Here is a 25,754-nt window from a genome sequence, read left to right as displayed (position 1 = left end):
TACTAGTTTATTAGATAGGATAATATTACTTTCAGGTGTACACCATAGTGATAGGCATGAATATAACTTACAGAATGAGTTATATTTAAATACACTTTTGCTTCTGTATACCTCCCAGGCTATGCTATTGTCTTACAGCAATGAGAACTGAGACCAGGCCTATTTCACTCACACCAACATTTCAGATACAAATTACATTTATGTTTTAAAAATCGAATTACATGCACATAGCTTCTTTTATTTCTTCAATTGATACAATAGATTAATTGATGTATGTGTTTAGGTTAAGACCTGAGTATGCCTTTATATCAATGCAAATATTTAACAGCATGAGACTCTCACAACTTCCCAGTTTCAGCATTTACACAATTTCTCTCAGGATATACTTTTCAACAATAATCTGAACTAGGAGAATGTCTCCTATTATTTTCCTGTGACATAAAGGAACATGTAATTGATCACTGTGGGTGAGACCACACTCACTGCATTCAGAAGGTTGCTGTTCTGTGAAAATCCTCCGGAGGGCGCACCTCTGGCCACAGGCTGGGCCACACTGACTACATTCCTGTTTGCTAGAGGCCCAGGGATGTTTAGTGCTGTGTGAGAAAACACAGAAGGCACCTGCGTAGTCACTGTATTAAGAGGGTTTATCTGCTGCAGGACAACACTGGTCTGTGATGAGCTGGGGCTCTCTAAGCGAGGACGTATGGCCTTGACTGGACCGCCACATATTGCTCTTGGGTGTCTTTTTTTATGTGTCACAAGCGTTGACATGTAGGCAAAAGCTTTCCCACACATGTCACAGGAATAGGGTTTCTCTCCGGTGTGAATTCTTTCATGTTTCATGAGACTTGAGGACCAGGAAAAGCATTTTCCACACTCGCTGCACACGAAGGGCCTCTGTCCTGTGTGTACTCTCTGATGCGCTGTGAGGTCGCCCTTCTGGATGAAGCCTTTTCCACATTCGTCGCACACGAAAGGTTTCTCCCCCGTGTGAAATCGCTTATGTACAGTGAGATTGCTCTTATTCACAAAGCCTTTTCCACACTCGCTGCAGATACAGGGTTTGGGCCCTCTGTGAATTCGCCTATGTACAATGAGGTCGCGATTCTGGAGGAAGCCTTTCCCACAGTTACTGCATGTGAAGGGTTTCTCTCTTGTTCTCTGTTCAGTGAGGATGAGGATTGTGAATGCTTCCCTGTACTCAAAACACTGACGTGGCTTCTCACCTGAATGGATGATCTGATGATCAGAGAGACAAGACCTCTTTTGGAAGGCTTTCCCACAGTCACCCATCACGTGAGCCTTCTCTCTTTTCTGAAGTTTGATGAGTTGGGACTCAGTACTGATGAGTTTTTGGCTTTTGTGAAATTTCACTTCAGCCTGAAACTGTTCACTGTTGGCATGGAGACAGGATTTTCTATCTTCAGAAAGCTCAGTATGCAAGGTGATTCCATAGTTTCTTCTCTGGTTAAGTAAAGATAAATCTGATTTTATACTTTTTCCATGTGAGTCAAACATATGTTTTTGTTTTAACAGAGAATGGTTTGTGCTCTCCTGGGCAGCATTTTCATATGTGTTACGCTGATGCCATTGTTGTAGGCTTTCATTTTGTAAGTGTTCTGGCAGATGATCATCACGTTTCCGGATATCTAGGAAAGAACAGAACAATGAACTCATCCAACATTTGAATTGGAAGAAAGGTAATAAAAAATTATCCTGATACCTTCAGTCCAGATGGCTTGGCTAAGTGGTTGAGTGTCGACCTTTGAACCAGGAGGTTATGATTTGATTCCTAGTAAGGGCTCAATCCCCAGTAGGGGGTGTGCTGGAGGCAGCCAATCAGTGATTATCTCATCATTGATGTTTGTAACTCTCCCTCTACTTTCCTCTCTAAAATCAATAAAAATATATTTGTTACAAAATTCCATGTTCAATATTCTTTGGAAAACACAATAATAAAATAGGTGAAAGTTGAGTGTAAAAATAGATTCTATATTTCATCATGATGAAATATAGATTTGGCCCTAACCGGTGTCGCTCAGTGGATAGAGCGTCGGCCTGCAGACTGAAATGTCCCAGGTTCAATTCCAGTCAAAGGCATGTACCTTGGCTGCAGGCACATCCCCAGTAGAAGGTGTGCAGGAGGCAGCTGATCGATGTTTTTCTCTCATTGATGTTTCTAACTCTCTATCCCTCTCCCTTTCTCTATGTTAAAAATCGATAAAATATATCTTTAAAAAATTAAATTAAAAAAAAATACAGATTTGTCTACTTCCTAAGGTCATGACAATCATGCAGACTATAAAATATAGGCAATTTATGGAATCAGCAGACACATAGAAAAGGGCCACCTTAACCAAACGGGAGAGGGACAGACTCACTCCTTCCACATTCATCACTGCTGACCACTGTGTACCAAATGGTCCTAGGTTGAGGACACACAAACACAGTCCTCATGTACAGGGGGCCTACACTGCAGTTTGGTGAAGCCACTTAAAGGGTAAAGACACATGCGAGAAACAGCTACAAGTTGTGAAAATGGTGGGAAGGCACAGTGGAGCTGGAGAGAGGTGGAGGAAAATAAGCTACATTTCAGAAGCCAGGACTCGCTGTGGTTCATTAGTGTGGTGGGTATGGCAGCAATAAGGTGATAACACAACAGAAAGCTCCTAGATCCTGTGACACACCCTCCAGAACAGAACCCCAATCTGCAACCCAAGTACTTCTCCACATCTCATCTCCATTCACGTAAATGAGAACTCCACTCTCCCCTGTAACCAGAACAGAACTTCTCAGGATCACCCTTCATCTGTTACTCTCGCTCACACACAGCATCTACCTCCGTGATAAATCCCACCTGTCTTCCCCTATGAATGTGCCCAGAATTGGACTAACACCCCTTCCACACGTGGAAGCAAGTCCCTCTTTCAGACTACAGCAGTAGCCTTGTCTGCCTACTCTGTTCCTCCTCAGCCAGCGGCAACTGTTTTCCATCCAGCAGCCAAAGTCATCTTTCCACATAAATTATATCACAACCAGAGGCCCGGGGCATGAAATTCATGAGCGTGTAGACCTGGTCAGTGGTCAAGGCTGATTGGGGCATTCTGGCTGCTGACTGGGGCCTCCCTTCCCTGGTTGCCAGTTGCCAGCTGGGTCCTCTCTTCCCTGACTCCTGGCCGGGGACTTCCTGGGTTCTGTGTTCTCCCCTGGTGTTCAGCAAACATCATAGTGAGCAATCAAACTCCTGAGGGGACAATTTGCATATTAGCCTTTTCTTTCTTTCTTTCTTTTTCTTTCTTTCTTTCTTTTTTTTTTAAAAATAAATCTATTGTTCATATTATTAAAAATGTTCCTCATTTTTTTTCTCCCTCCATTGCTCCCCTCCACCAGGTTCCCAGCCCACCCTCTGCCCTTTCCCCACCCCCCATTGTCCTCATCCACAGATGCACAGTTTGTGTTCAGTCTCTTCCCACACCCCCCCTCCCCTTTTCCCCGAGAATCATCAGTTCACTCCCGCTCCATACCTCTGATTCTATTATATCCACCAGTTAATATTATTCATCAGATTTTTTTTAATTCCCTTGGTTTTTGATTCACTTGTTGATAGTTATGTATTTGTTGTTCATGCATGTTAGCCTTTTATATATAGAGATTATATATATAGATAGATAAGGAGATAGTCCTCTACTCACAAGTCCCTAGTAAATTATCATCTCAGTTGGAATTAAATAAAGTTCTTTTTGTGTTTTTTAATTACTGGAGAACATTGTATCCATTGATATTTTTTAAGAGTTAAAGGACGTGAGGGAATTAGAAAATACTCAAAGAATTTAATTTGAAGTAGGCAAGAGTATTTTGGTTTGGTTTAGGGTGGAATTGAGAATATATCTAGTTAAATGTTGTAGTTGAAGCACATCATTAACAGTAAACCCCTTGAAAGAAGAGAGCTCTGGCTCTAGCTGGTTTGGCTAGGTGGATAGAACATCGGCCTGTGGACTGAAGGGTCCCAGGTTCAATTCCGGTCAAGAGCACATGTCTGTGTTGCAGGCTCAGTCCCCAGTGGGGGGCGTGCAAGAGGCAGCCAATCAATGATTCTCTCTCATCATTGATGTGTCTCTTTCTCTCTCCCTCTCCCTTCCTCTCTGAAATCAATAAAAATATTTTAAAAAAAGAAAAGAAGAGAGCTCTGTGGGTGGGGAACAACTGAGCTGGTGGCTGGATGGTCAGGCAGACAGGTGCACAGGAGTGAAGGAGAATCTGAACTTTGGATTTCACTAGCATGGCCCATGATTCTAGTTCCTTGTAGTGCTTGGGAGCTGAGTTGCCACTGAGATGACTAAATTCCACACAATAGTGTCAGTGGTGGATCAAATTGGGAATATTGCACTACAGGAGTCTTGTGAAGAGAACAAAAGAAGCTTAGCTGAGGAAAATGAAGAAAACTTTGAAAGGTTAGTGGTTCAGATGAGAAAATGGAAACCAGATCCTAAGAAGAATCTCCGAGTGAAGAAAAAAAGGAGAGAAAAAGGAAAGCAAAAGCACAGTGAGCCACTTTCCCTGGGGACACATCGTCCAAGATGGGGTGGATGTTAGGAAGGCAATCAACCACAGCAGGGGCAGGAAGGAGCAGTGCTTAGAAGACGGTGAGCAAACTTGTCCCTGAAGGCCCGTGCATTCTCATAGCAGGGCAGGTGGAAGGGTATGAAGAAGGAAAAGATTTGAGAATCCTGAAAAGAAAAAAGAAAAAAGAAAGAACCATGTCTAGCTGGCTTGGCTCAGTGAGCAAAGACCTGTGAATCAGGTCATGGTTAGATTCACAGTCAGGGCACATGCCTGGGTTGCAAGCTTGATTCCCACTATGGAGCGTGCAAGAGGCAGCCAATCAACGATTCTCTCTCATCACTGATGTTTCTATCTCTTTCACTCTCCCTTCTTTTTCTCTTAAAAAAACACCAAATAAATAAAAACATTTTTTTTTAAATGGACCACACAACCAAAAATGAAGGTGAAGAGAAAGATGAATCAAATCCCAGAAGAGATAAAGGGATCTATTTTTCTCTGAACTCCTACAGACAGAAAGGGGTCTCTCTCTCACTGGGAAGGACATACACAGGCACTGCTCACCTATCCTCAAATCCCTTCACCTCTGAGCCTCTTCTCCGAGTGACTAGAATGTGATTTCCACAGGCCCCTATGCTCGTTCTCACTCACCTGAACGGGTTCCGCAGTGGAGTTCACCTGCCACTGTCCATGGTGCTCCTCCCTGATTCAACTTGGACAGTATGTCAGGTTTGCTGGCCTCACAACCTGTTCATGGGGAATGATAGAAGCCTTAGACACACTAGGCATGTGATCTAGGGCTTGGGGTCTTTGAAGACCACAGAATATAATAAAGACAAAACAATGTTCACACTTTGTAAAGGCTATTCTCTCAGCAGAAGGGAGAATATTCCTCTCTGGGTCGAGAGGGAAAACTAAGATTCAGCTACCACTTCAGAAAACCAGACATGCCAGAGCTTTCAGAAGCTGAGGATGGAAAGGCCACTGACTGGGGACCCTCTGACTGACACAGGGGAGCTGTCCTCACCCACGGACACCAGGTGGCGGTAGGTCTCCAGCATCACGTCCCTGTACAGGTCCTTCTGCCCGGGGCCCAGGAGCTGCCACTCCTCCCAGGTGAAGTTCACGGCCACATCTTGAAATGTCAGGGGTCCATGTGACAACTCCATGCTGTGCAATGGTGCAATGTCCTTTAGAATACATAGAAGAAATGTTAGTTTTTCTGCTCACTTTAGACTGCAACTATATAGCAAGTGGGATTTTAGTTTAGTATATAATTGAGTGATCACATGCCTAGTAAAATGCAAGGTGGGGCAAAAGTAGGTTTACAGATATAAGACAATAATTAATAAACAATTCCAGAATTAACTCTGTATCAAATATATACAATTATAAGTCTACTTTTGCCCATCCTATATTTTGAAATTGAGCATTCAGTCATCTATGCTTTCATCCAGTTAGAAATTTCCATAATGTGACCAAGCAGAATTGTTTTGTTACACGAGAAACACCACATTCATATATTTGAAAGACAAAAGATATACTTATATATATATATCCTATATATATAGTTAATATACAAATTGACCGTCACTCCAACACATAAGATTGCCACCCCCATGTGATCAAAGATGGCTGCCCCTGTGGACACAAGGTGGCCACCACAAGATGGCCAGCAGGGGAGGGCAGTTAGGGGTGACTGGGGTTGGAGCCTACAACATGGACATGTGCCCTTGGCTAGAAATCGAACCCTGACCCTGTGGTTCATAGATTCATGCTTAACCCCTGAGCCATGCCGACCTGGCATTATTATAAACATTTTCATGTCATTAAACTTGAAATCCTGGATGAATCATAATTTTATTAACCTAAACTCATAGAAACTGCTAACTCCTGTCACTGTAGCAGGTGAATTTTCTGGGTGGGCAACGGGACCCTGATTTCCTATCTTCTATTGAAGAGCCGATGCTTTGAGAAAAGAATCTTTAGTGATAAAAGTGTAATGTGCCAATTAGTCTGGACTTGGACAAAGCCAGTGGTGTGGGTGAGCAGCAGAGCCAGCCTCAGGGGCAGTGGTGGGGCCAAGCCCCTTGCATGAATTTCATGCACCGGGCCTCTAGCAGATTATGAACATGAGAAAGTAGGACAGAACATTAAGGTTATTGGAGACAGTACTTCATCAAACATGGAAAAAGCAATCCAATGAATTATTTAAATCAATCACTAGCGATGGGAACTGCAACCACCGCGGTGGACAAAGATGAATGAAGCAGGACTTAATACATACACAGGGATACAGGTTACCTTAGCGGAGGGATGCATATTAAATAAAATGAAGATTCTGTTAGCCAAAAAAGAAAAGAGAGAGAGAGAGAGAGAGCGCGCGCAGATGTTGGCGAACATTTTCTGCCCAGGGATAGCCATTTACTTGCAGCTTTGAGCACCCCAGACCTCTGTCACAGGACCCAGTTCTGCGTTTGTAGCTCGAAAGCCGCCCCAAACAATGAGTGACCCATGGGCGAGGCTGGGTTCGTCTCTCCGCTGCGGTGAGCCGGCCCCGGATAATGAGCTAAAAAAACAGGGCATTTCCTCACAACTAGCCGGGGCTCTGCCGCCTTCTCTGCGGTTTACATCTGAGCTACACATCCCCCCACATAAGGACACATCGGCCCCGGACACACGGCCAAGAACGTCCGCAGCTGCGATGCCACCACCAGCCCAAAGGCAAACGGCGCCTGTGCGCTCCCAGCAGGGAAACCGCCTCAGCCTCCAGCTCGGAGGCCGCCCCCGCCCAACGGCCGAGGCTTCCGCCTCCCGAGACCCGGATCACCCGCCCGTTACTAAACCCGAACCCGGACCGACGCCCGTTATTATTCCGAATATTGGGCCAGAAGCCCTCGCGAGGTCCTGTTCACCCGTCCGTTATTACCCCCAAACCCGGACCCCACGCCCGTTATCATCCCCGAACCCGGACCCGACGCCCGTCATCGTCCCCGAACCCGCCCTCACGCCGCCCCCAATTCCCTGAGCCCCACGGGACACCCCAAACCGCAACTCGACTCCGCGACCATCCGAAATGCCCCCCCGTCCCTCCCAGAGCCCCGCACAGGCCCGGACGGTCGGGACCCTGGTGACCCCAAAGGCACCCCGACCGCAGGCAGGAGCGTCACCCCGGCTTCCTCCCAACACCCCGGCGCTCTACCTCCCCTCCCCCGCCGCCCCGCATCCCCGCCGCGAATCCCCCGGATCCAGCCGCACCCCTCCCACCCCGTGAGAGCAAACTTCAATGGAGACAAAACTTTTTTTCTAAAAAAAAAAAAAAAGTCAAAGGACAAGAAGAACACACTCACCTGCTGAACCTTACACCCCGCGAACTGATTCAGATTCGGGAATCGTCGCCCAGATATTGCGTCACTACGGTGGCCGAGGAGGATCATGGGCATCGGGGGGGGGGGGAAAGCGAGCGATTTCCGCTGTCCCCTCTGAGGCAATATGTCCGCTCCCAGCGCGCGGCGCCACCACGGGGGCCGCCATGTTGGGAGGCCCGGCTGCCGTACGGAAGGCAAAGCCCCAGGTTTGGCAGCAGCAGCCAGGGATGGCTGGAAGGTGGGAAGCACCCGAGATCATCTCCTGACCTGGCACTTGTACTCTTGTGGAAACTTAGTGTGTTTTCAGAGATTTGAGCTTCTCAAGGGAAATACAGAGCCAATTAAATAGTGTTTGGCGGGCTGGGCAAAGACGTCATGTAGCCGCGGCTTGTATTATTAGTTTGTATAAATAAAACTTTAAATATATATATTTTTTAATTGATTTCAGAGAGGAAGGGAGAGATAGAAATATCAATGATGAGAGTCATCCATCGGCCACTTCCTGCACACTAACCACTGGGAATTATTGATGGGCTGCCTCCTGCATGCCCCCCACTGGGGATCAAGTCCAAAACCCAGGCATGTGCCCTGACTGGGAATCAAACCATGGCCTCCTGGTGCATAGGTCCGTGTGCAACCACTGAGCCATGGCGGCCGGGCCAGGGGCTAGGGCTGGGCAATTCTTTGCTGTAGGAGCCACTCTGGGCAATGCAGGGTGTTGGGAAGCACCCATCAGATGCCAGTAACACTGCTGACTGGTTATGACACCTGAGTGTCTCCAGATATTGCCAAATGTTTCTTTTTTATATATATTTTATTGATTTTTTATAGAGAGGAAAAGAGGGATAGTTAGAAACATTGATGAGAGAGAATCATTGATCAGCTGCCTCTTGCACACTCCCAATTGGGGATGTGCCCTCAACCAAGGTACATGCCCTTGACCGGAATCGAACCTGGGACCTTTCAGTTCACAGGCCGACGCTCTAGCCACTGAGCCAAACCGGTTTCAGCCCAAATGTTTCTCAAAAGGGGGTCAAATTTGCCCAACAGAGATCCCTCGCCTGCCCCTGGTGTTCCATCAGCATGTACCAGGAAAAAATTAATTTTTATTAAAATGTTCTATTATGGCCAAAACCGGTTTGGCTCAGTGGATAGAGCATCATCCTGAGGACTAAAAGGTCCCAGGTTCGATTCCAGTCAAGGGCATGTACCTTGGTTGTGGGTACATCCCCAGTAGGAGGGGTGCAAGAGCCAGCTGATTGATGTTTCTCTCTATCCCTCTTCCTTCCTCTCTGTAAAAAATCAATAAAATATATTTTAAAAAAACAGAAAACCCAAGATTAAAGACTTAGAAAGTCCTTCACTATTTTACATCTAAAGGGATAAGACCCTGGCAGGTCTTGAATCAGTGCATTGACCATTCAAAAAATTCGTCACTGTTTTTTAGAAAAAGTCTTCCCCTGGGAAAAAGTTATTCTGTAAGCTGCTTGCTGAATTCAGGTGATGTTCTATGGGGACAACACTGAGTCAGGTCCATACAGCAACTAGTCAGAGTGCAAGGAAATAAGACTCCTAAAAGCTCAGACTGCTCCCAATTTTCTCAAACAAATCAGAGAACAGAGTTTGCTTTCCTGAGCGCATGAGGATGGTGATTGACACAATTTGTGAATATCTTTATTTTTTATTTATTTTGTACAGAGAGGAAGGGAGAGAGATACAGAGTTAGAAACATCGATAGTCATCGATCAGCTGCCTCTTGCACACCCCCTAATGGGGATATGCCCGCAACCAAGGTACATGCCCTTGACCGGAATCGAACCCAGGATCCTTCATTCCCTAAGCCAACACTCTATCCATTGAGCCAAACTGGTCTCAGCAATTTGTGAATATCTTGTAGGTGGGATAGCAACAGAAATATGTAGTGACAGCCCAGCCGATATAGCTCAGTGGTTGAGCTTCAACCTACGAACCAACCAAGATGTCACGATTTGAACCTGAGTCAGGGCACAAGCCCCTATTTCAGGCTGGATCTCCTGCATGCAGGAGGCAATCAATGATTCTCTTTCTTCATTGCTATTTCCATCTATCACTCCTAATCCCTTTCTTTTCCTCTGAAATTAAAAAATTTTTTAAAGGGTCTACAGATGTTGTCACCCGGGTCACAAGAGATAGTTGTTAAAAATAAAATAAAATAAAAAATTGCCCTGGCTGGTTTGGCTCAGTGGATAGAGCATTGGCCTGCAGTCTAGGAGTTCCTGGGTTCAATTCCGACCAAGGGCACATGCCTGGGTTGCGCGCTCAATCCCCAGTGGGGGGGGGATGCAAGAGGCAGCTGATCAATGATTCTCTCTCATCACTGTTTCTCTCTCTCTCTTCCTCTCTAAAATCAATAAAAATATATTGAAAATGAATAAATAAACTTAAAAATATTATGTAGCAACAAAGATTTGAGAAGACACTTGCGTAAATTACAAATTGTAAACATACATGACGGGCTGGTGTGGTTCAGTGGTTGAGCAACACCATATGAACCAGGAGGACTCGATTCGGTTTCCACTCAGGTGCAAGCTCAATCTCCAGTATGAGCATGCAATAGGCAGCCGATCGGTAATTCTCTCTCATCATTGATGTATCTATCTTTCTATCCCTCACTCTTTCTCTCTGAAATCAATAAAAACATCAATAATAAGTGCAACATACACACATGCTTTTCACAAAAGTAAAATATATTGGGAATAGTTCTACTATTGGTGACTGAAAGTATGAGATTCGATTCAGACAAGTGGATCTTTGGAGTTTACTACATTATTTTTATTTTATTTTATTTTTATTTTTAATAAACCTTTATTGATCATATTATTACAAAAGTTCATTTTTCCCCCCTCCACCAGTTTCCTACCCCACCCTCTTCCCTTTCCCCACCCCCCATTGTCCTCATCCATAGGTGCACAGTTTATGTTCAGTCTCTTCCCGCACCCCCCACTCTTCTTTGCCCTGAGAATCATCAGTCCACTCCCCTTCCATACCTCTGATTCTATTATATTCAACAGTTAATATTGTTCATAAGTTTTTTTAATTCCCTTGGTGTTTCATTTATTTATTTATTTATTTATTTATTTTTATTCGTTTCCAAAGGGGAGTTTAAGGTCAAAAGGAGTTTCAGGTGTGCCCAGATCCTATTCATCAAAATCTGGGTAAGCTCCTTATTTTTTGGTACAAGATTCAGCACATTGAGACCTGGGTGAGTCAAGGTCCCACCTGTTCCCCATTCCAAGCACATGGATTAAGAAATCAGCACTGGCCAAGACCGGTTTGGCTTAGTGGATAGAGCGTAGGCCTGCGGACCAGAAGGTCCCAGGTTCGATTCCGGTCAAGGGCATGTGCATTGGTTGTGGGCACATCCCCAGTGGGGGATGTGCAAGAGGCAGCTGGTCAATGTATCTCTCTCATCCATGTTTCTGGCTCTCTATTTCTCTCCCTTCCTCTCTGTGAAAAATCAATAAAATATATATTTTTTAAAAAGCACTGATACGAGGATTCTGCCAGTGCCCTTGGGCTCAGCTGATAAGAATTAAAAGAATGTCCATGTGCCTTCTCTATATCTCACCCTGTTTTACTAATTAAAATTTAAACAATAATAGGGCTCTAAAATTAAAAACAATTGCAAACAATGCCAATGCAAAAACTAAACCACATACATGTTATTTTGAAAACTTTAATGTCAAGAGCAAAACTCTGGCTATTAAATAATAACAACAATGCCAATGCAAAACAACAAAATGAGAAATCAGAATTATGAACATATTAATATTTTTAGCTACTAAATGAGTCTCTTTTGTTGCTGGGTAGATTTACTCAGAGTCCTTGGACTTGCTGCACAAGACTTTGCAGAAGACTGGAAGCTAACAGATGCTAGCATGAGCAGGAACATGATTAAAGAAGTAGCTTCCACTTCAGCCTTTAATTTCTTCAGATGACTCCATGTTGGCACCTCAGTCCCTTGCGTAGCCTTCAGTTTTCTTCTCCCACTTTGCTCTCGTCGGGGCAACTCTCCATCCTTTTGGGTGAAGAGACACAGGAGCTTCTCTGAGTCCATTGTGATGATGGACATAACACTCTGGTACCCGAATTGGCTGCACTGCTCCTTCTTTCATTTTGAACCCAGGGTTCGACCCCACAACACTCCGGGCCTGGCTGCTCCGGGCCTGGCTGCTCCAGGCCTGACTGCTGCTGCTCCAGACTTAGCTGCTGCTGCTCTGGACCTGGATGCTGCTCCAGGCCTGGCTGCTCCGGGACTGGCTGCTGCTCTGGGCCTGGGTGCTGCTGCTCAGGGCCTGGCTGCTCCGGCCCTGGCTGCTGCTGCTCTGGGCCTAGATGCTCCGGGCCTGGCTGCTACTGCTCCGGGCCTGGATGCTCCAGGCCTGGATGCTGCTCTGGGCCTGGCAGCTCCGGGCCTGCCTGCTGCTTCTCCAGGTACTACATTATTTTTAGGAGTGAACTAAAAAACTGCATTTTCTGAATATGTAACACTTTCCTTCAATGTGAATTCGTACATGTGGAGTCAGGTTAGAACTTTGCCTAAAAGATTTCCCATATTAACTACACACATACAAGCTTTCTCTAGTGTGAATTCTCTGATGAGAACGAAGGCCATAGATCACAGCAAAAGATTTCCCACATTCACTGCACTCATAAGGCTTTTCTCCAGTGTGCACTCTCTGATGACAACGAAGGGTATACAACCTGGTAAAAGATTTCCCACATTGACGACACTCATAAGGCTTTTCTCCCTTGTGAACTTTCTGATGATAGTGGAAGCCAGTGAAACTGGCAAAGGACTTCCCACATTCACTGCACTCATAAGGCATTTCTCCAGTGTGAACTCTCTGATGGCTACGGAGGCCACTGCGACAGGTATAAGACTTCCCACATTCACTGCAAACATAAGGTCTTTCACCAGTGTGAGCTCTCTGATGACGATGAAAGGTACCTTTCCAAGTAAACGATCTCCCACATTCACTGCACTCGTAAGGCGTTTCTCCAGTGTGAACTCTCTGATGGCAACGGAGGCCACTGCGACAGGTATAAGACTTCCCACATTCATTGCAAACATAAGGTCTTTCACCAGTGTGTACTCTCTGGTGACGTTGAAGGGTAACTTTCCAAGTAAATGATTTCCCACATTCACCACATTCATAAGGCCTTTCTCCAGTGTGGATACTTTGATGATAATGCAAGCCAGTGCTACTGGCAAAAGACTTCCCGCATTCACTGCACTCATAAGGTGTTTCTCCAGTGTGAAATCTCTGATGACCACGCAGGCTATTGCTATCGGTAAAAGATTTCCCACATTCATTGCACACATAAGGTCTTTCACCAGTGTGAACTCTCTGATGACGACCAAGGTTAACTTTCCAAGTAAATGATTTCCTACATTTGCTGCAATCATAAGGCCTTTCTCCAGTGTGGACTCTCTGATGACGATGAAGGTGAGCATTAGCGATAAAAGATTTCCCCCATTCACTGCACTGATAAGGCCTTTGTCCTGTGTGAACTTTCTGATGATAACGGAGACCACTGCTAGTGGTAAAAGTTTTCTCACATTCACTGCACTGATAAGGCCTATCTCCGGTGTGAATTTTCAGATGACAATGAAAGCCAGTGCTACTGGGAAAAGATTTCCCACATTCAATGCAGTTATAAGGCCCCTCTCCCGAGTGAAATTTCTGATGATAACAAAAAGTAGAAAATCTGGTAAAGGATTTCCCACATTCACGGCACCAGAAACCCTCTTTTCCAGGATGGACACCCTTGTTCTGAAGAAACGTGTGGTTACAGCCATTGGCTTTCTTACATTCTTTTCTGGAGTAATAAGTTTTCTTCTTTTGAAATGTCACCCCACACTTCGAGATGTCATTTGGTCTGTTCCTGGTCTGAGTAGCCTTTTGCTGGAGATGTCCTGACACGGTAAGGATGTCCTGCCCCACCTCTCCACAGGTAAAAAGCTTCTGAGACATACTGAAAGGGCAGCCCTTTGCAAGTGAGATGTTGTCCAAATGCTTCTCTCTCAAGTACTGTTCTGGGTGCCGGTGAAATTGTGCCTGGAATTGAAATTGTTTTGCACATGCCCCACACCTCAACAGTATATGCCTGTCTTGTAATTCCTGCTGCTCAATCAAATTGAAAATGTTTCTCAAGACTAATCCACAACTCTCACAGGGGTGGTGGCTCTTCTGGGAAGACAAAGCTAACTTGGTATTCTTTGCCTGTGACACTCTTACAACAATGTTCTCTTCAAGCTGTGCCTCCATATTTCCTGCTCTACAACAGCAACCTAAACAAAACAAAAAAGGAAATGCAGGTGAAGTACATGGTGATCTTAGCAGGAAGAAATATCCTCATCAGAAAAGTCCATCTTCACAGCTAGGCATGATGATTATTATTTTTTTTAATAATATATTTTATTTATTTTTGTACAGAGAGGAAGGAAGAGGGATAGTGTGTAAGAAACATCAATGAGAGAGAAACATTGATGAGCTGCCTCCTGCACACCCCCTACCGGGGATATGCCCGCAACCAAGGTACATGCCCTTGATCAGAATCAAACCTGTGACCCTTCAGTTGGCAGACTGACGCTCTAGCCACTGAGCCAAACCAGTCAGGGCTAGGCATGATTCTTATGGGATGATTTTTGAGACCAGTGAGTTAGACTCTGACAAAATGTTTGTTATACATTACTTGACCCCTAAAGTCAGTCAATAGTAGAGATACTATGAAGGGAGGGACACAAAAAAGAGATACAGGCTCCACTAGTTGTTCCTTTACAAACAGCCGTCTGTAGGACCTTTCATACAGGTGTACACAAGTCTATGGGGACTAATTTAAATGTGCTCAAATTTAAATTAGTCCTCACACATTCTGGTTTCTGGCTCTCTTGTATTTCCTTTGCCTTCCTGTCTTGTGATTGTCCTTTGTGATTTGATAATTTTGTATTATAGTTTTAGTCCTTTCTCTTTTCTGTATCAATTACATAGGTTTTTGCTTGTGGTTTTCCAGAGACATAAAAATCCATTGTAGCCGAAACCAGTTTGGCTCAGTGGTAGAGTGTCAGTCTACAGACTGAAGGGTCCCAGGTTCGATTCCGGTCAGGGGCATGTACATTGGTTGTGGGCACATCCCCGGTGGGGGGTGTGCAGGAGGCAGCTGGTCGATGTTTCTCTCTCATCGACATTTCTGGCTCTCTATCTCTCTCCCTTCCTCTCTGTAAAAAATCAATAAAATATATATTTTTTAAAATCCATTGTATTACAGCACATGACATATAAAGTTAATATAATGTGTACATACCAAAGGCTCAAAAGACATGAACCAAAGTTGAAGTGCAGTAAAGAGAAACCTGTGAGTCGAGCAGTTCAGATGCAAACGTTAGAGAAGTAAAGATTATTCACAAGCTGGGGATCCGATTACAAATAGTAACTATTAGAACTGAGTAGTTGGCCGAAACCAGTTTGGCTCAGTGGATAGAGTGTCGGCCTGCAGAATGAAAGGTCCCAGGTTCGATTCCAGTCAAGGGCATGTACCTTGGTTGTGGGCACATCCCCAGTGGGGAGTGTGCAAGAGGCAGCTGATTGATGATTCTCTCTCATCGATGTTTCTAACTCTCTATTCCTCTTTCTTCCTCTCTGTAAAAAAATCAATAAAATATATTAAAACAAAACAAACAAAACTGAGTAGTTGTGCCTTAGCTGGTGTGGCTCAGTTGGTTGGGAATGGTCTTGTGCATGGAAGTTTTGCCAAATAGAAATCTGGTTATGACACATGACCAGGCTGCAGGTACAACAATTGTTTGGGGTGTATACAGGAAGCAGTTAACCAATGTTTCTGTCACATCAATGTCTGTCTGTCTGTATGTGCAGTGTGATTAGAAATTAAAATATTTACCTTTTTAAAAAAGTATATATTTTATTGATTTTCTACGGAGAAGAGGGAAAGGGAGAGAGAGACAGAAACATCAATGACAGAGAGACATAGATCAGCTCCCTCCTGCCCACCCCCCACTGGGGAGTTGCCTGCAACCAAGTGGGAAAATGACTGGAATAGTCCACAGGCCAACCCTCCATCCACTGAGCCAAACCGGTCAGGGCTAAAATATTAACCTTTAGGCCAAAACCGGTTTGGCTCAATGGATAGAGCGTCGGCTTGCGGACTGAAAGGTCCCGGATTCGATTTCAGTCAAGGGCATGTACCTTGGTTGCGGGCATATCCCAAGTGGGGGGTGTGCAAGAGGCAGCTGATCAATGACTTTCTCTCATCGATGTTTCTAACTCTCTCTCTCCCTTCCTCTCTGTACAAAATCAATAAAATATATTAAAATATTTACCTTTAAAAACATCCATGAGCTACAAGAAAACACAAATGGAACCAACATAATGAAGAAACCAACACAGAAACAAAAGGAGAATATCGGGCAGGAATCATAAAAAAGAATGAAACAAATGGTGGAGTTGACAAAATACAATGAATGAAATAAAAACATACCGGTACAATGAAGAGTATCAAAATCAGACATAAGAGAATATGTGATATCAAAGACACATCATTTGAAATCACCCAAGCGGAGAGATAAAAAAAAAAAAAGAAAAATAAATTTAAAGCATACAGGAATGTGCCCTGGCCGGTTTAGCTCAGTGGACAGAACATAGGCTTGCAGAATGAAGAGTCCCAGGTTCAATTCTGGTCAGGGCACATGCCTGGGCTGCAGGCTTGATCCATAGTAGAGGGCATGCAGGAGGCAGAAGATCAATGATTCACATGATTGATGTTTCTCTCTACTCCTCTCCCTTCCTCTCTAAAATAAATAAAAATATATTTAAAAAAAAAGAATACAGGAATGTGAACTAAGTAACATCATCAAGAGATACAACATTTGCATTATGGAAATCTTAGGAAACACTGGGTGGCCAGAAGAGACAGAGAAAAAGAATAGGCAGGGGAAAAGAAAGAGGTCTAGAACGTTTATTTAAAAAAAAAAAAAATAAGCCCTGGCTGGTATGGCTAAATGGATAGAGCATTGGCCTGTGGATTGAAGGGTCCTGAGTTTGATTTTCGTCGAAGGTACTTTCCCAGGTTGCAGGCTAGATTCCCAATAGGTGGCGTGCAGGAGGCAGCTGATCCATGATTCTCTCTCATCACTGGTGTTTCTATTTCTCTCCCTCTCTTTTCCTCTCTGAAATCAATAAAAATATTATAAATAAATAAATAAAATCACCTGAAGAGTGACTTCACACCTGTAAGAGATGTGAATAATCAAGTGCATTAACTCTCACAGGTCCCTGTACAGATTCAATACAAATTGGATTTCACCAAGACACAGCATAATTAAAGTATCAGAAAAACAAAGGCAAAGAGAATTGTGAAAGCACAAAGAAAAGAGAAACTCTTTGCACATAGGAAAATGCCTGAATAAGGGAATCAGTATATTTCTCCAAAGACAATTTGCATTCTAAGAGGAAATATAATGATATTTTCAAAATACTTCATGAGCTCGGCTGGTGTTGCTCACTGATTGAGTTTTGACTCAGGAATCAAGAAATCATGGTTCGATTCCCAACCAGGGTCCATGCCAGAGTTACTGGCTCCATCCCAAGGGGGCATACAGGAGACAGCCAATCAATGATGTTTCTTTCTCATTGGCGTTTCTATTGCTATATCCCTCCCCCTTCTGCTCTCTCTAAAAATCAATGAAAAGGTATTTCAAAAAATATTCTATGAAAACCATTAATAATTTATCCAGAAAACCTGTTCTTTAGAAAGAAGAAATAGCTTTTCAGACAAAGAAAACCTAAGGAAGTTCATCGCAATATGACTTATTAGAACGGTCAAGCAGCAGCATGGACGGACCTGGAGAGCATTATTTTAAGTGAAATAAGCCAGGCAATGAAAGAAAAATACCACATGATTGCACTCATTTATGGAAAATAAAGAACATTATAACCTGATGAATAAAAAGATAGATACAGAGGCAGAAAAGCACCGAACAGACTGTGAAATTACAGTGAAAAGGCTGGGGAGTGTTAGGAAAGGAGGGAAATAGATCAACCAAAGGACTTGTATGCATGCATATAAGCACACCAATGGACAAGAGACAATGGGGATGGGGAGTGAGATGAGGGCATGGGACAGGGAGTAGGGGAGGCTGAGGGAAGGTCAATGGGGAAAAAAGAATATCTATGTACTAATATATATAATACTTTAAACAATAAAAAATAATAAAAAAGAACTGTCAAAAGTTCTTCAAGATGAAATGAAAGAACACTAAATAGAAACAAGAATACATAGCAAAATGTAAATCTCCCTCATAAAGTCGAGAATGGAATAAAATTCATAATATTGTAACATGCATTGGTGGAATGTACATTATGAAACCTCTATTATGAAAGTTAAAATTGAGAACTAACAAAAATACAGAAGCTAATAATGTGTACCTTAGAAGATGACCAATATGACAAGATGTGAAATGTGATATCAAAACATATAAGGGAGGGTGCTGGAGAAGAGTCAAAGATAGAATTTTGGTATAAAATTGAAGGTGCTGTCAGGTTAAAAACAGATTATAAAGGGTATATGTTGTTTTATGTAAGTCTCTTGGAAACCACAAGCAAAAACCTATGTAACAGATACACAAAAGAGAAAGGACCAAAACCATTATACAAAATTATCAAATCACAAAGGACAATCACAAGATAGGAAGACAAAGGAAATACAAAAAAAGCCAGAAACCAGAAACAATGTTAAAGTGTCAACAGTAGGCCCTAAAACAAATTCCCAAATCAAAAGACAGTGACTGAAAAGATAAAAACAAAAGACCACCACTAACAACAAACCTTGCTGCCTACAAGATACACTAACACTTTATGGACACAAATAGGCTGAAGAGAATTGGATGCAAAAAATATTTCACGCAGCCGAAACCGGTTTGGCTCAATGGATATGGTTCAGATCCCCACAATAAAGCAAATATTGCCATCTAGACAGAAAGCCACAAAATTTTTTTATTTTCCAGTGAATAATAAAGATATATTGCCCTGGCTACTGTGCCTCAATTGTTTGGGCGCCACTCCATATTGGGAAAGGCTGTTGCTTCTATTCCCAGTCAGCATGCATGCCAGGGTTGGTTGTGGGCTTCATCCCTGGTGAGGGCGTGCAGGAGGTAGGCAATGTTCTGCTCTCACATCGATGTTTCTCTTTCTCTCTCCCTCTCTCTTTAAAAATCACTAAATACATTTTAAAAAATGTGAACACTAGCCAAAACCGGTTTGGCTCAGTGGATAGAGCGTCGGCCTGCGGACTGAAAGGTCCCAGGTTCGATTCCAGTCAAGAACATGTATCTTGGTTATGGGCACATCACCATTGCGGGATGTGAAAGAGGCAGCTGATAGATGTTTCTCTCTCATCGATGTTTCTGGCTCTCTATCCCTCTCTCTTCCTCTCTGTAAAAAATCAATAAAATATATATATTTTTAAAATAAATAAAACAAATAAAAAATGTGAACACTATCTGCAGATATTAACACAATATCTCTGCCTAAAAGAAAAACCCAAAAAATTCTGCAGGCCTCAATTAAAAAATAGTTTATCACAAAGAATAAATACTTTCTCAGTAAACACCAGTAAACAGCATCTGAGCCTGCTGGAAAATAGCACTTCCTGAATGCAGGACTGTCCAAAACAGTGAATTGGCGGGGGGAAGGAACAAAAAAAAAACCTACACAATATCTGCTAAGAACAATTAAATGCATCCAAAAAAGACACGTGCTTAAATGTAGGTGAAAACAAATTTATATATAAAATATAGGAAGTATTTTGAGTACATAGTCGAAAAAGTATGGTTAAAAAACAGGCAAAGGATGTAGACAATTTCCTCCCCAAAAATATGAACAAATGACCAACAGAAATATAGAAAATGCTTTTCTTCGCTAATCGGGATTTAATTCATTTGGCTCCCTGCCACCCTACCAACCACATATTCTTCCCTGTGAGTTCAGTGCAGCAGGTATTGGGGAGGCACAGAGAGCAGCCGGAAGTGCAAGCAAAGGACAGCAACTGCCCAGAAAACTGGAAAACGTGCAGTAACCACCATTCTCATGTGAGGACAGAGCGCACCTGGGAAAAGGGGCTGGGGAAATGCAAAGCCAAGTCCAGGTCACTGGTGACAGTGAGGGTCTTACCCAGCGAGGACACAAGTTCAAAGTTCTCCAGCATCACATTCAGGTACAGCTGCCTCTGACCCTCATCCAGGAGGCTCCATTCCTCCCTGGAGAAGTACAGGGCAATGTCCTCCAAGGTCACGCCATCCTGTCCGAATGGAGACAATTGACACCAGAACTGTCTCTTTGAGAACCCTGACTCCTACTCTTTACACACACACACACACACACACACACACACCCCGCGCAACCTCCTCCAGGGCACCAGGTTAGTGAGGACACCAGGCCCTAATGCCAGTGCAGGCTGCTCTCTCATCACAGTCCCATTACTCACTGGGATCGCCCTCAGCACAACACATGGGCTGGAAAGGGGGCCAGCAGAGAAACACCATCTAAGCTCTGGGGATGCCTGCAGGGCCCCAGCCTTCCTGCCAAGCAATCCCACTGCAGCCTCCCAGATCAGCCTCCAAGACAAAGCCAAGCCTGGGTTTATGCTTCCCCCTTATGTCCCCACACCAGGTCCCGGGGACCATCAGCTCACACTTCCGCCAGATGTGCACACACTGGGTAATGCTTATCCCCTTCCCACCTTCAGTCCCGGGTTCACTCCCTCAGCTCTGCCCCCTTCCTGCTCCAATGCCACTGGGTCTCGCTGGACTCCCCCAGGAACTGGGCACATGGCAGGTGGAGAAGCCCGTCTTCCAGCGGGTCCAGGACCACCCCAGGCCCCTGAGGGACCCCACAGCCGGGAAAGCCCCCATGAGGCTGTGAGTCCTCCCTGCAGCCTCTGATCTGCCCGCCAATCCTCACAGCCACACCCTCAGGGGAACCTCAGAGGCCGGGCACCCCTGTCCTCTCCGCCCCGCACTGGCTGTGTCCTCAGAAGCCACCGCCTCCTCCCTCCCCTCCGCCTTCCTCACGGTCCTCCCCGCGGACGGAGCTGCAGGAGGGACAGGCCCGCACCGGGCTGCGGGGTGCGGGGTGAGGAGGCGGGGGGCCTGGGGGACAGGAACTCACCTCAGCGAAGCTCCTCAGCGCGGGCGCCGCCATCGCGCTCTGTGGGCCGCGCGGGGCCGGAGCGGCGGGAGGAGCGGCCGCCTCTTTCCGGGCCGCGGAGCGGGTCACCATGGTGACCGCGCCGAGCTTCGCTCTCGCGTGTGTGCTGTGTGCACCGCGATTCCCGCCCGTTCTCTGTCGGGGCATCTCCTCAGGGACCCGGACAATCTGGACAACCCGGCCAGGGAGCTAAGCTGATGCCGGGTGGACGCTGGAAGTCCCGCCCCTGCGCCCTGTCCTTCATCGTTAAGGCCTTTTCTGACCTTTCATTGGCTCAGCTGGAGGAATTCCACGCGAGGTCTTCTGGGTAATGTAGTTCCTGGAGCTCAAGGCCGCAGGTAGGCAGCCCCCCCCCCCCCCCCCCCAATCACTCTAGGACCGTGGTGGGCAAACTGCGGTTCTAGAGCCACATGCGGCTCTTTGAGCCCCTTGAGTGTGGCTCTTCCACAAAATGCCACGGCCTGGGTGAATCTATTTTAAAGAAGTGACGTTAGAAGAAGTTTAAGCCGAAACCGGTTTGGCTCAGAGCTTTGGTCTGCAGACTGAAAGGTCCTGGGTTTGATTCCGCTCAAGGGTATGTACCTTGGTTACAGGGACTTTCCCAGTAGGGGGTGTGCAGGAGGCAGGTGGTGGATGGCGGGGCCGGTCCGGCCGGGGAGAGGGTTCCCCACGTCCCCAGGTCCATCTTCACCCCCGCGCGTGTGCTGTGTGGACCACCACCCTCGCAGCTTTTCCCTCGGGGCAGCTCCACTAGGACCTGGCGATCGGGAATCTCGGATGAGGTAGCTGGCACCAACCTTAGTGAAAAGGCCTACCTTGAGGACACAGGAAGTCCCGCCTCTAAGAGCTGCTGGAAACGCTTTCTCTTGACTCTTCATTGGTTCCCGGGGGATTTCACCTTTGGTCGTTGGGTGATGTGGGTCAATCCCAGACCAGGGTCCAGGGTTTTCCCCGCCCCATCGAGGAGAAAGAACACAGGTCCGCCTCTGCAGGACTAAGAGATGTCCCATCGCATGGAAGAGGCATCTTGGAAATGGCTAAAGGAAGTTGTCATCCTTTCCTGTTGAAGGGTCTTGAGTGCATGCCAATGAAAACACATTATCTTTGAGCCCAATAAGTCTAGAACATGTTATCCCATCAATGACCTACTTAAACCATCATATGTGAATGTGAAAAATATAACACAGGAATGTAGGACACACTTTTGAAATAAAAAAGAACAAAGATGCATAGTATAAACTATATTTTTAATTTTAAATTTTTTTTTTTTTTTTTTTTTTTTTTTTTTTTTTTTTTAGAAAGATAGGGAGAGATATGGGCATCATGAGAGAGACACATCCACTGCAGCTGATAAATGATGGCACTCTCCTGAATACTGGGAGGCCAAGCGCTCTGACATCTTAGAAAAATCGTATTTGCAACAATGGAAAGAGCACCTTCAAGTGAGCCTTCCTGGTCCTCACAATGTACTTCGAGGGGCCAGACTATCCCAGGTTCTGGAGCCAGAATCCCATGTTGGAATCCAGACTCCTACACCAGGCACATGTCTGTTGAGTCAACTTGCAAAACCTCTCTAATCTTTGATGTTTACAGCAATTTGAAATTAGTTTTCACTTACCAGGTGGTTGTGAGAATTGAAAAAAATGCTCAGCCGAACCCCGTTTGGCTCAGTGGATAGAGCCTTGGTCTGTGGACTGAAGGGTCCCAGGTTCGATTCCAGTCAAGGGCATGTACATTGGTTGCGGGCACATCCCCAGTGGGGGATATTCAGGAGGCAGTTGGTCAATGTTTCTCCTTCTCCTATGTTTCTAGCTCTCTATCCCTTTCTCTTCCTCTCTGTAAAAAACCAATAAAATATATAATTTTTTTTTTTTTTTTTTTTTTTAAAGAAAATGCTCGGAGAGCTAATCCTAGAATCTTCTCACCAGCAAGGACTCAGCGGGTTTTTAATTGATCTTCGGAGGTTAAGGTGTCAATATCGCCTTCATGTCACGTTCAGCCCAATGAGGTACAGGGAGCTCTGAGTCACCTGGAGATTTGCAGGCGAAAAACTACACGGAGACCTCAGGGCCCACAGCACCTGCCTCCCTGCAGGTGGGTCAGACGCTTCTCATGAGCCTCGTTTCTTTCTCAAACACATCCAATGTAAAGGTGCTCATCAGCCTTGAGTGAGGGATGTCTGGCCCGAAATGTCTCTATACTCACAGGCTAGAGTTGCCTGAGCGCAGGCAGGCCACCAGCATAAATGTCACACAGCAAATAGGCATGTTAGCATCTGACCTCCTCCGACAGCTCAGGGACAGAGACGTACCTCATAGGTTAAGGAGAAAACAAAGCTCAGGCTAGAGCAGGGGTCGGCAACCTCCGGCTCCGGAGCCGCATGCGGCTCTTTTGAACCTTTGCTGCGGCTCCCAGCAGGTCCAACACTAGCAGGGCAGATAGCAGGGCGGGGCGGGGAGCTGTATCACTTATGTCGCAATGGTTTTGCGGCTCCAAGGTGTTTTTTTTTCCTTCGAAAACAGGTCCAAGTGGCTCTTTATGTCTTAAAGGTTGCCGACCCCTGGGAGGGGTCGTTTTCCCTTTGAGTCCCAGTGATATTCGGCAATCTGGGATTCAAATCCAAAATGCCTGACCCAGGGCAAGGAGAGTCTGATCCCTGTCCCCCGTTTCCCTCTGCATTGGCTTTGGGACTCTGTAGCACCCTGCCCACCCTGATGCCCGGTCCTCCTAAAGGACCTGTCCCAACCCAAGAACCCCCATGACAGGAGACCAGGAAGATGAAAAAGACTACAAAGCCAGGGCTTAGTGCAGGACAGGATGGCTGGTGTTCTGAAAGCGATACAGTATGTTCATAGTGTGAGTTAAAATGAAAAGTGTCCGTTGCATGATGTATGGCAGGAAAAAAATAAAAGACATTAGGACATGTCATTCGAACCCAAAAAAACCTTTATTCCATAAGGCCAGAAAGGCACCACATGAAATCCCAACTTCCATCTTGGTTGTTTCACTCTCCTTTTGTTAAAACAGTCAAAACGCACAGCAGAGTAGGCAGAACCCAGGACGAAACATTTTAACAGAGATACAAAGGTAGCAAGAACACACCCCGGGAAGGTCCTATGTCCTCACGTAAATCAGTGGTTCTCAACTGTCCTAAGGCCGCGACCCTTTAATACAGGTCCTCATGTGGAGGTGACCCCCAACCATAACATTATTTCCGTGGCTACTGCATCACTGTAATTTTGCTACTGTTATGAATCGTAATGTAAATATCTGATATGCAGGATGTCTTAGGCGACCTCTGTGAAAGGGTCTCTCGACCCCCAAAGAGGTCGCGACCCACAAGTTGAGAACCGCTGCCATTAATCCTTAGGAGAAAGCAATAAAACAGTGAGTTACCATGACAAAGTTTTAAAAAAATGTCTAAATAAAAAACGATTGACCAAACCAAGGATTCTCTAATATGAGGAGGAACTGAATCGAATCCCTCATACGCTGCTAGAAAATGCACGCAGGCCAATCAGTGTCAATCATTAATTGCAAACATGTCTAAGTTAAACATTCATCTACCCAACGACTCAAAACTATGTACTGAGTAACTGACAAGGGTAAATGAAACACATCCCCATAAAGAGTTCTAGGATCATGTCGGTAGCAATTTAAATAAAGTAAAAATTAGAAATGAGCCTATCAAATGACTAAAGCATGCTACATTTCTCCGCAAAAAAAAGATGAGCTACTAATATATCATTAATAAACCTCTAAACATTTATGCAACGTAAAGAGCAGGAAGAAAACTCAGATTCCCATCAGATAAAGTTCAGAAATTGCAGTTATCTATTTTAGATAGAATGTAAATTAGTGGTTCTGTGGAATGCTATCAAGGGGCATATTTTATTGATTTTTTACAGAGAGGAAAGAAGAGGGATAGAAAGCTAGAAACATCGATAAGATAGAAACATCAATCAGCTGCCTCCTGCACACCCCCTATTGGGGATGTGCCCGCAACCAAGGTACATGCCCTTGACCAGAATCAAACCTGGGAACTTTCAGTCCATAGGCTGGCGTTCTATCCACTGAGCCAAACCGGTCTTGGCAGCTAGCCACTCTTTGGAGTGATCTGAAACTCTGCTAAAACTCAGAGCATCAGGCTTATTATGAGGGCTGGGAAAATAACGCAGCAATGCATATCTGGCCTAAACTGAGGTGCTAATTTCTGCATGTCATTCTCCCCTAGGGAGAGAAAGTTTGAGATGACCAGAAAATTGTTCACCTCCTGATGCGGGTAGAACCCGAATCTGCTTATTAACTACCACAGACAGTAAGTAGAACACCGACATTAAAAAGCTTGTCCCAGCTGAGACCGGTTTAGCTCAGTGAATAGAGCGTCGGCCTGTGGACTGAAAGGTCCAGGGTTTGGTTCCAGTCAAAGGCATGTATCTTGGTTGTGGGCACATTTCCAGTAGGGGTGGTGCAAGAGGCAGTGGATCGGTGATTCTCTCTCATCGATGTTTCTAACTCTCTATCCCTCTATTCCTCTCTATAAAAAATCAATAAAATATAT

At 45.0% G+C, this 25,754-nt stretch overlaps 2 protein-coding genes and 1 pseudogene across 4 annotated transcripts in view; 1 reads left to right on the top strand and 2 right to left on the bottom strand.

The window, feature by feature from the left end:
- Positions 1-25,754, top strand: part of LOC311633819 (cullin-2-like) — a 392,353-nt pseudogene that overhangs the window by 130,691 nt on the left and 235,908 nt on the right. The window lies entirely within an intron of this gene.
- Positions 1-25,754, bottom strand: part of LOC311633341 (uncharacterized protein) — a 92,523-nt gene that overhangs the window by 16,936 nt on the left and 49,833 nt on the right. The gene's annotated exons all lie outside the window — the stretch shown is intronic.
- LOC311633410 (zinc finger protein 350-like) lies at positions 180-7,968 on the bottom strand. Of its 2 annotated transcripts, none has more exons than XM_084906072.1 (4): positions 7,914-7,968; positions 5,591-5,753; positions 5,215-5,310; positions 180-1,652 (listed from the first exon to the last, which is right to left on the bottom strand). In XM_084906072.1, the coding sequence occupies exons 2-4, from the start codon at positions 5,730-5,732 to the stop codon at positions 424-426; spliced, it is 1,467 nt and encodes a 488-aa protein (XP_084762198.1). In that variant the 5' UTR covers positions 5,733-5,753; positions 7,914-7,968; the 3' UTR covers positions 180-423. The 2 variants fall into 2 exon arrangements, with proteins under 2 accessions (XP_084762198.1, XP_084762199.1); XM_084906073.1 differs by lacking the exon at positions 7,914-7,968 and adding an exon at positions 6,992-7,362.

Source organism: Pipistrellus hanaki, assembly GCF_964339955.1.
Source record: "Pipistrellus hanaki genome assembly, chromosome: 15".
In the NCBI taxonomy this organism is placed as follows: Eukaryota; Metazoa; Chordata; class Mammalia; order Chiroptera; family Vespertilionidae; genus Pipistrellus; species Pipistrellus hanaki.
The sequence above is the reverse complement of the archived record's forward strand: the minus strand, read 5'-3'. Positions and strand labels throughout refer to the sequence as shown.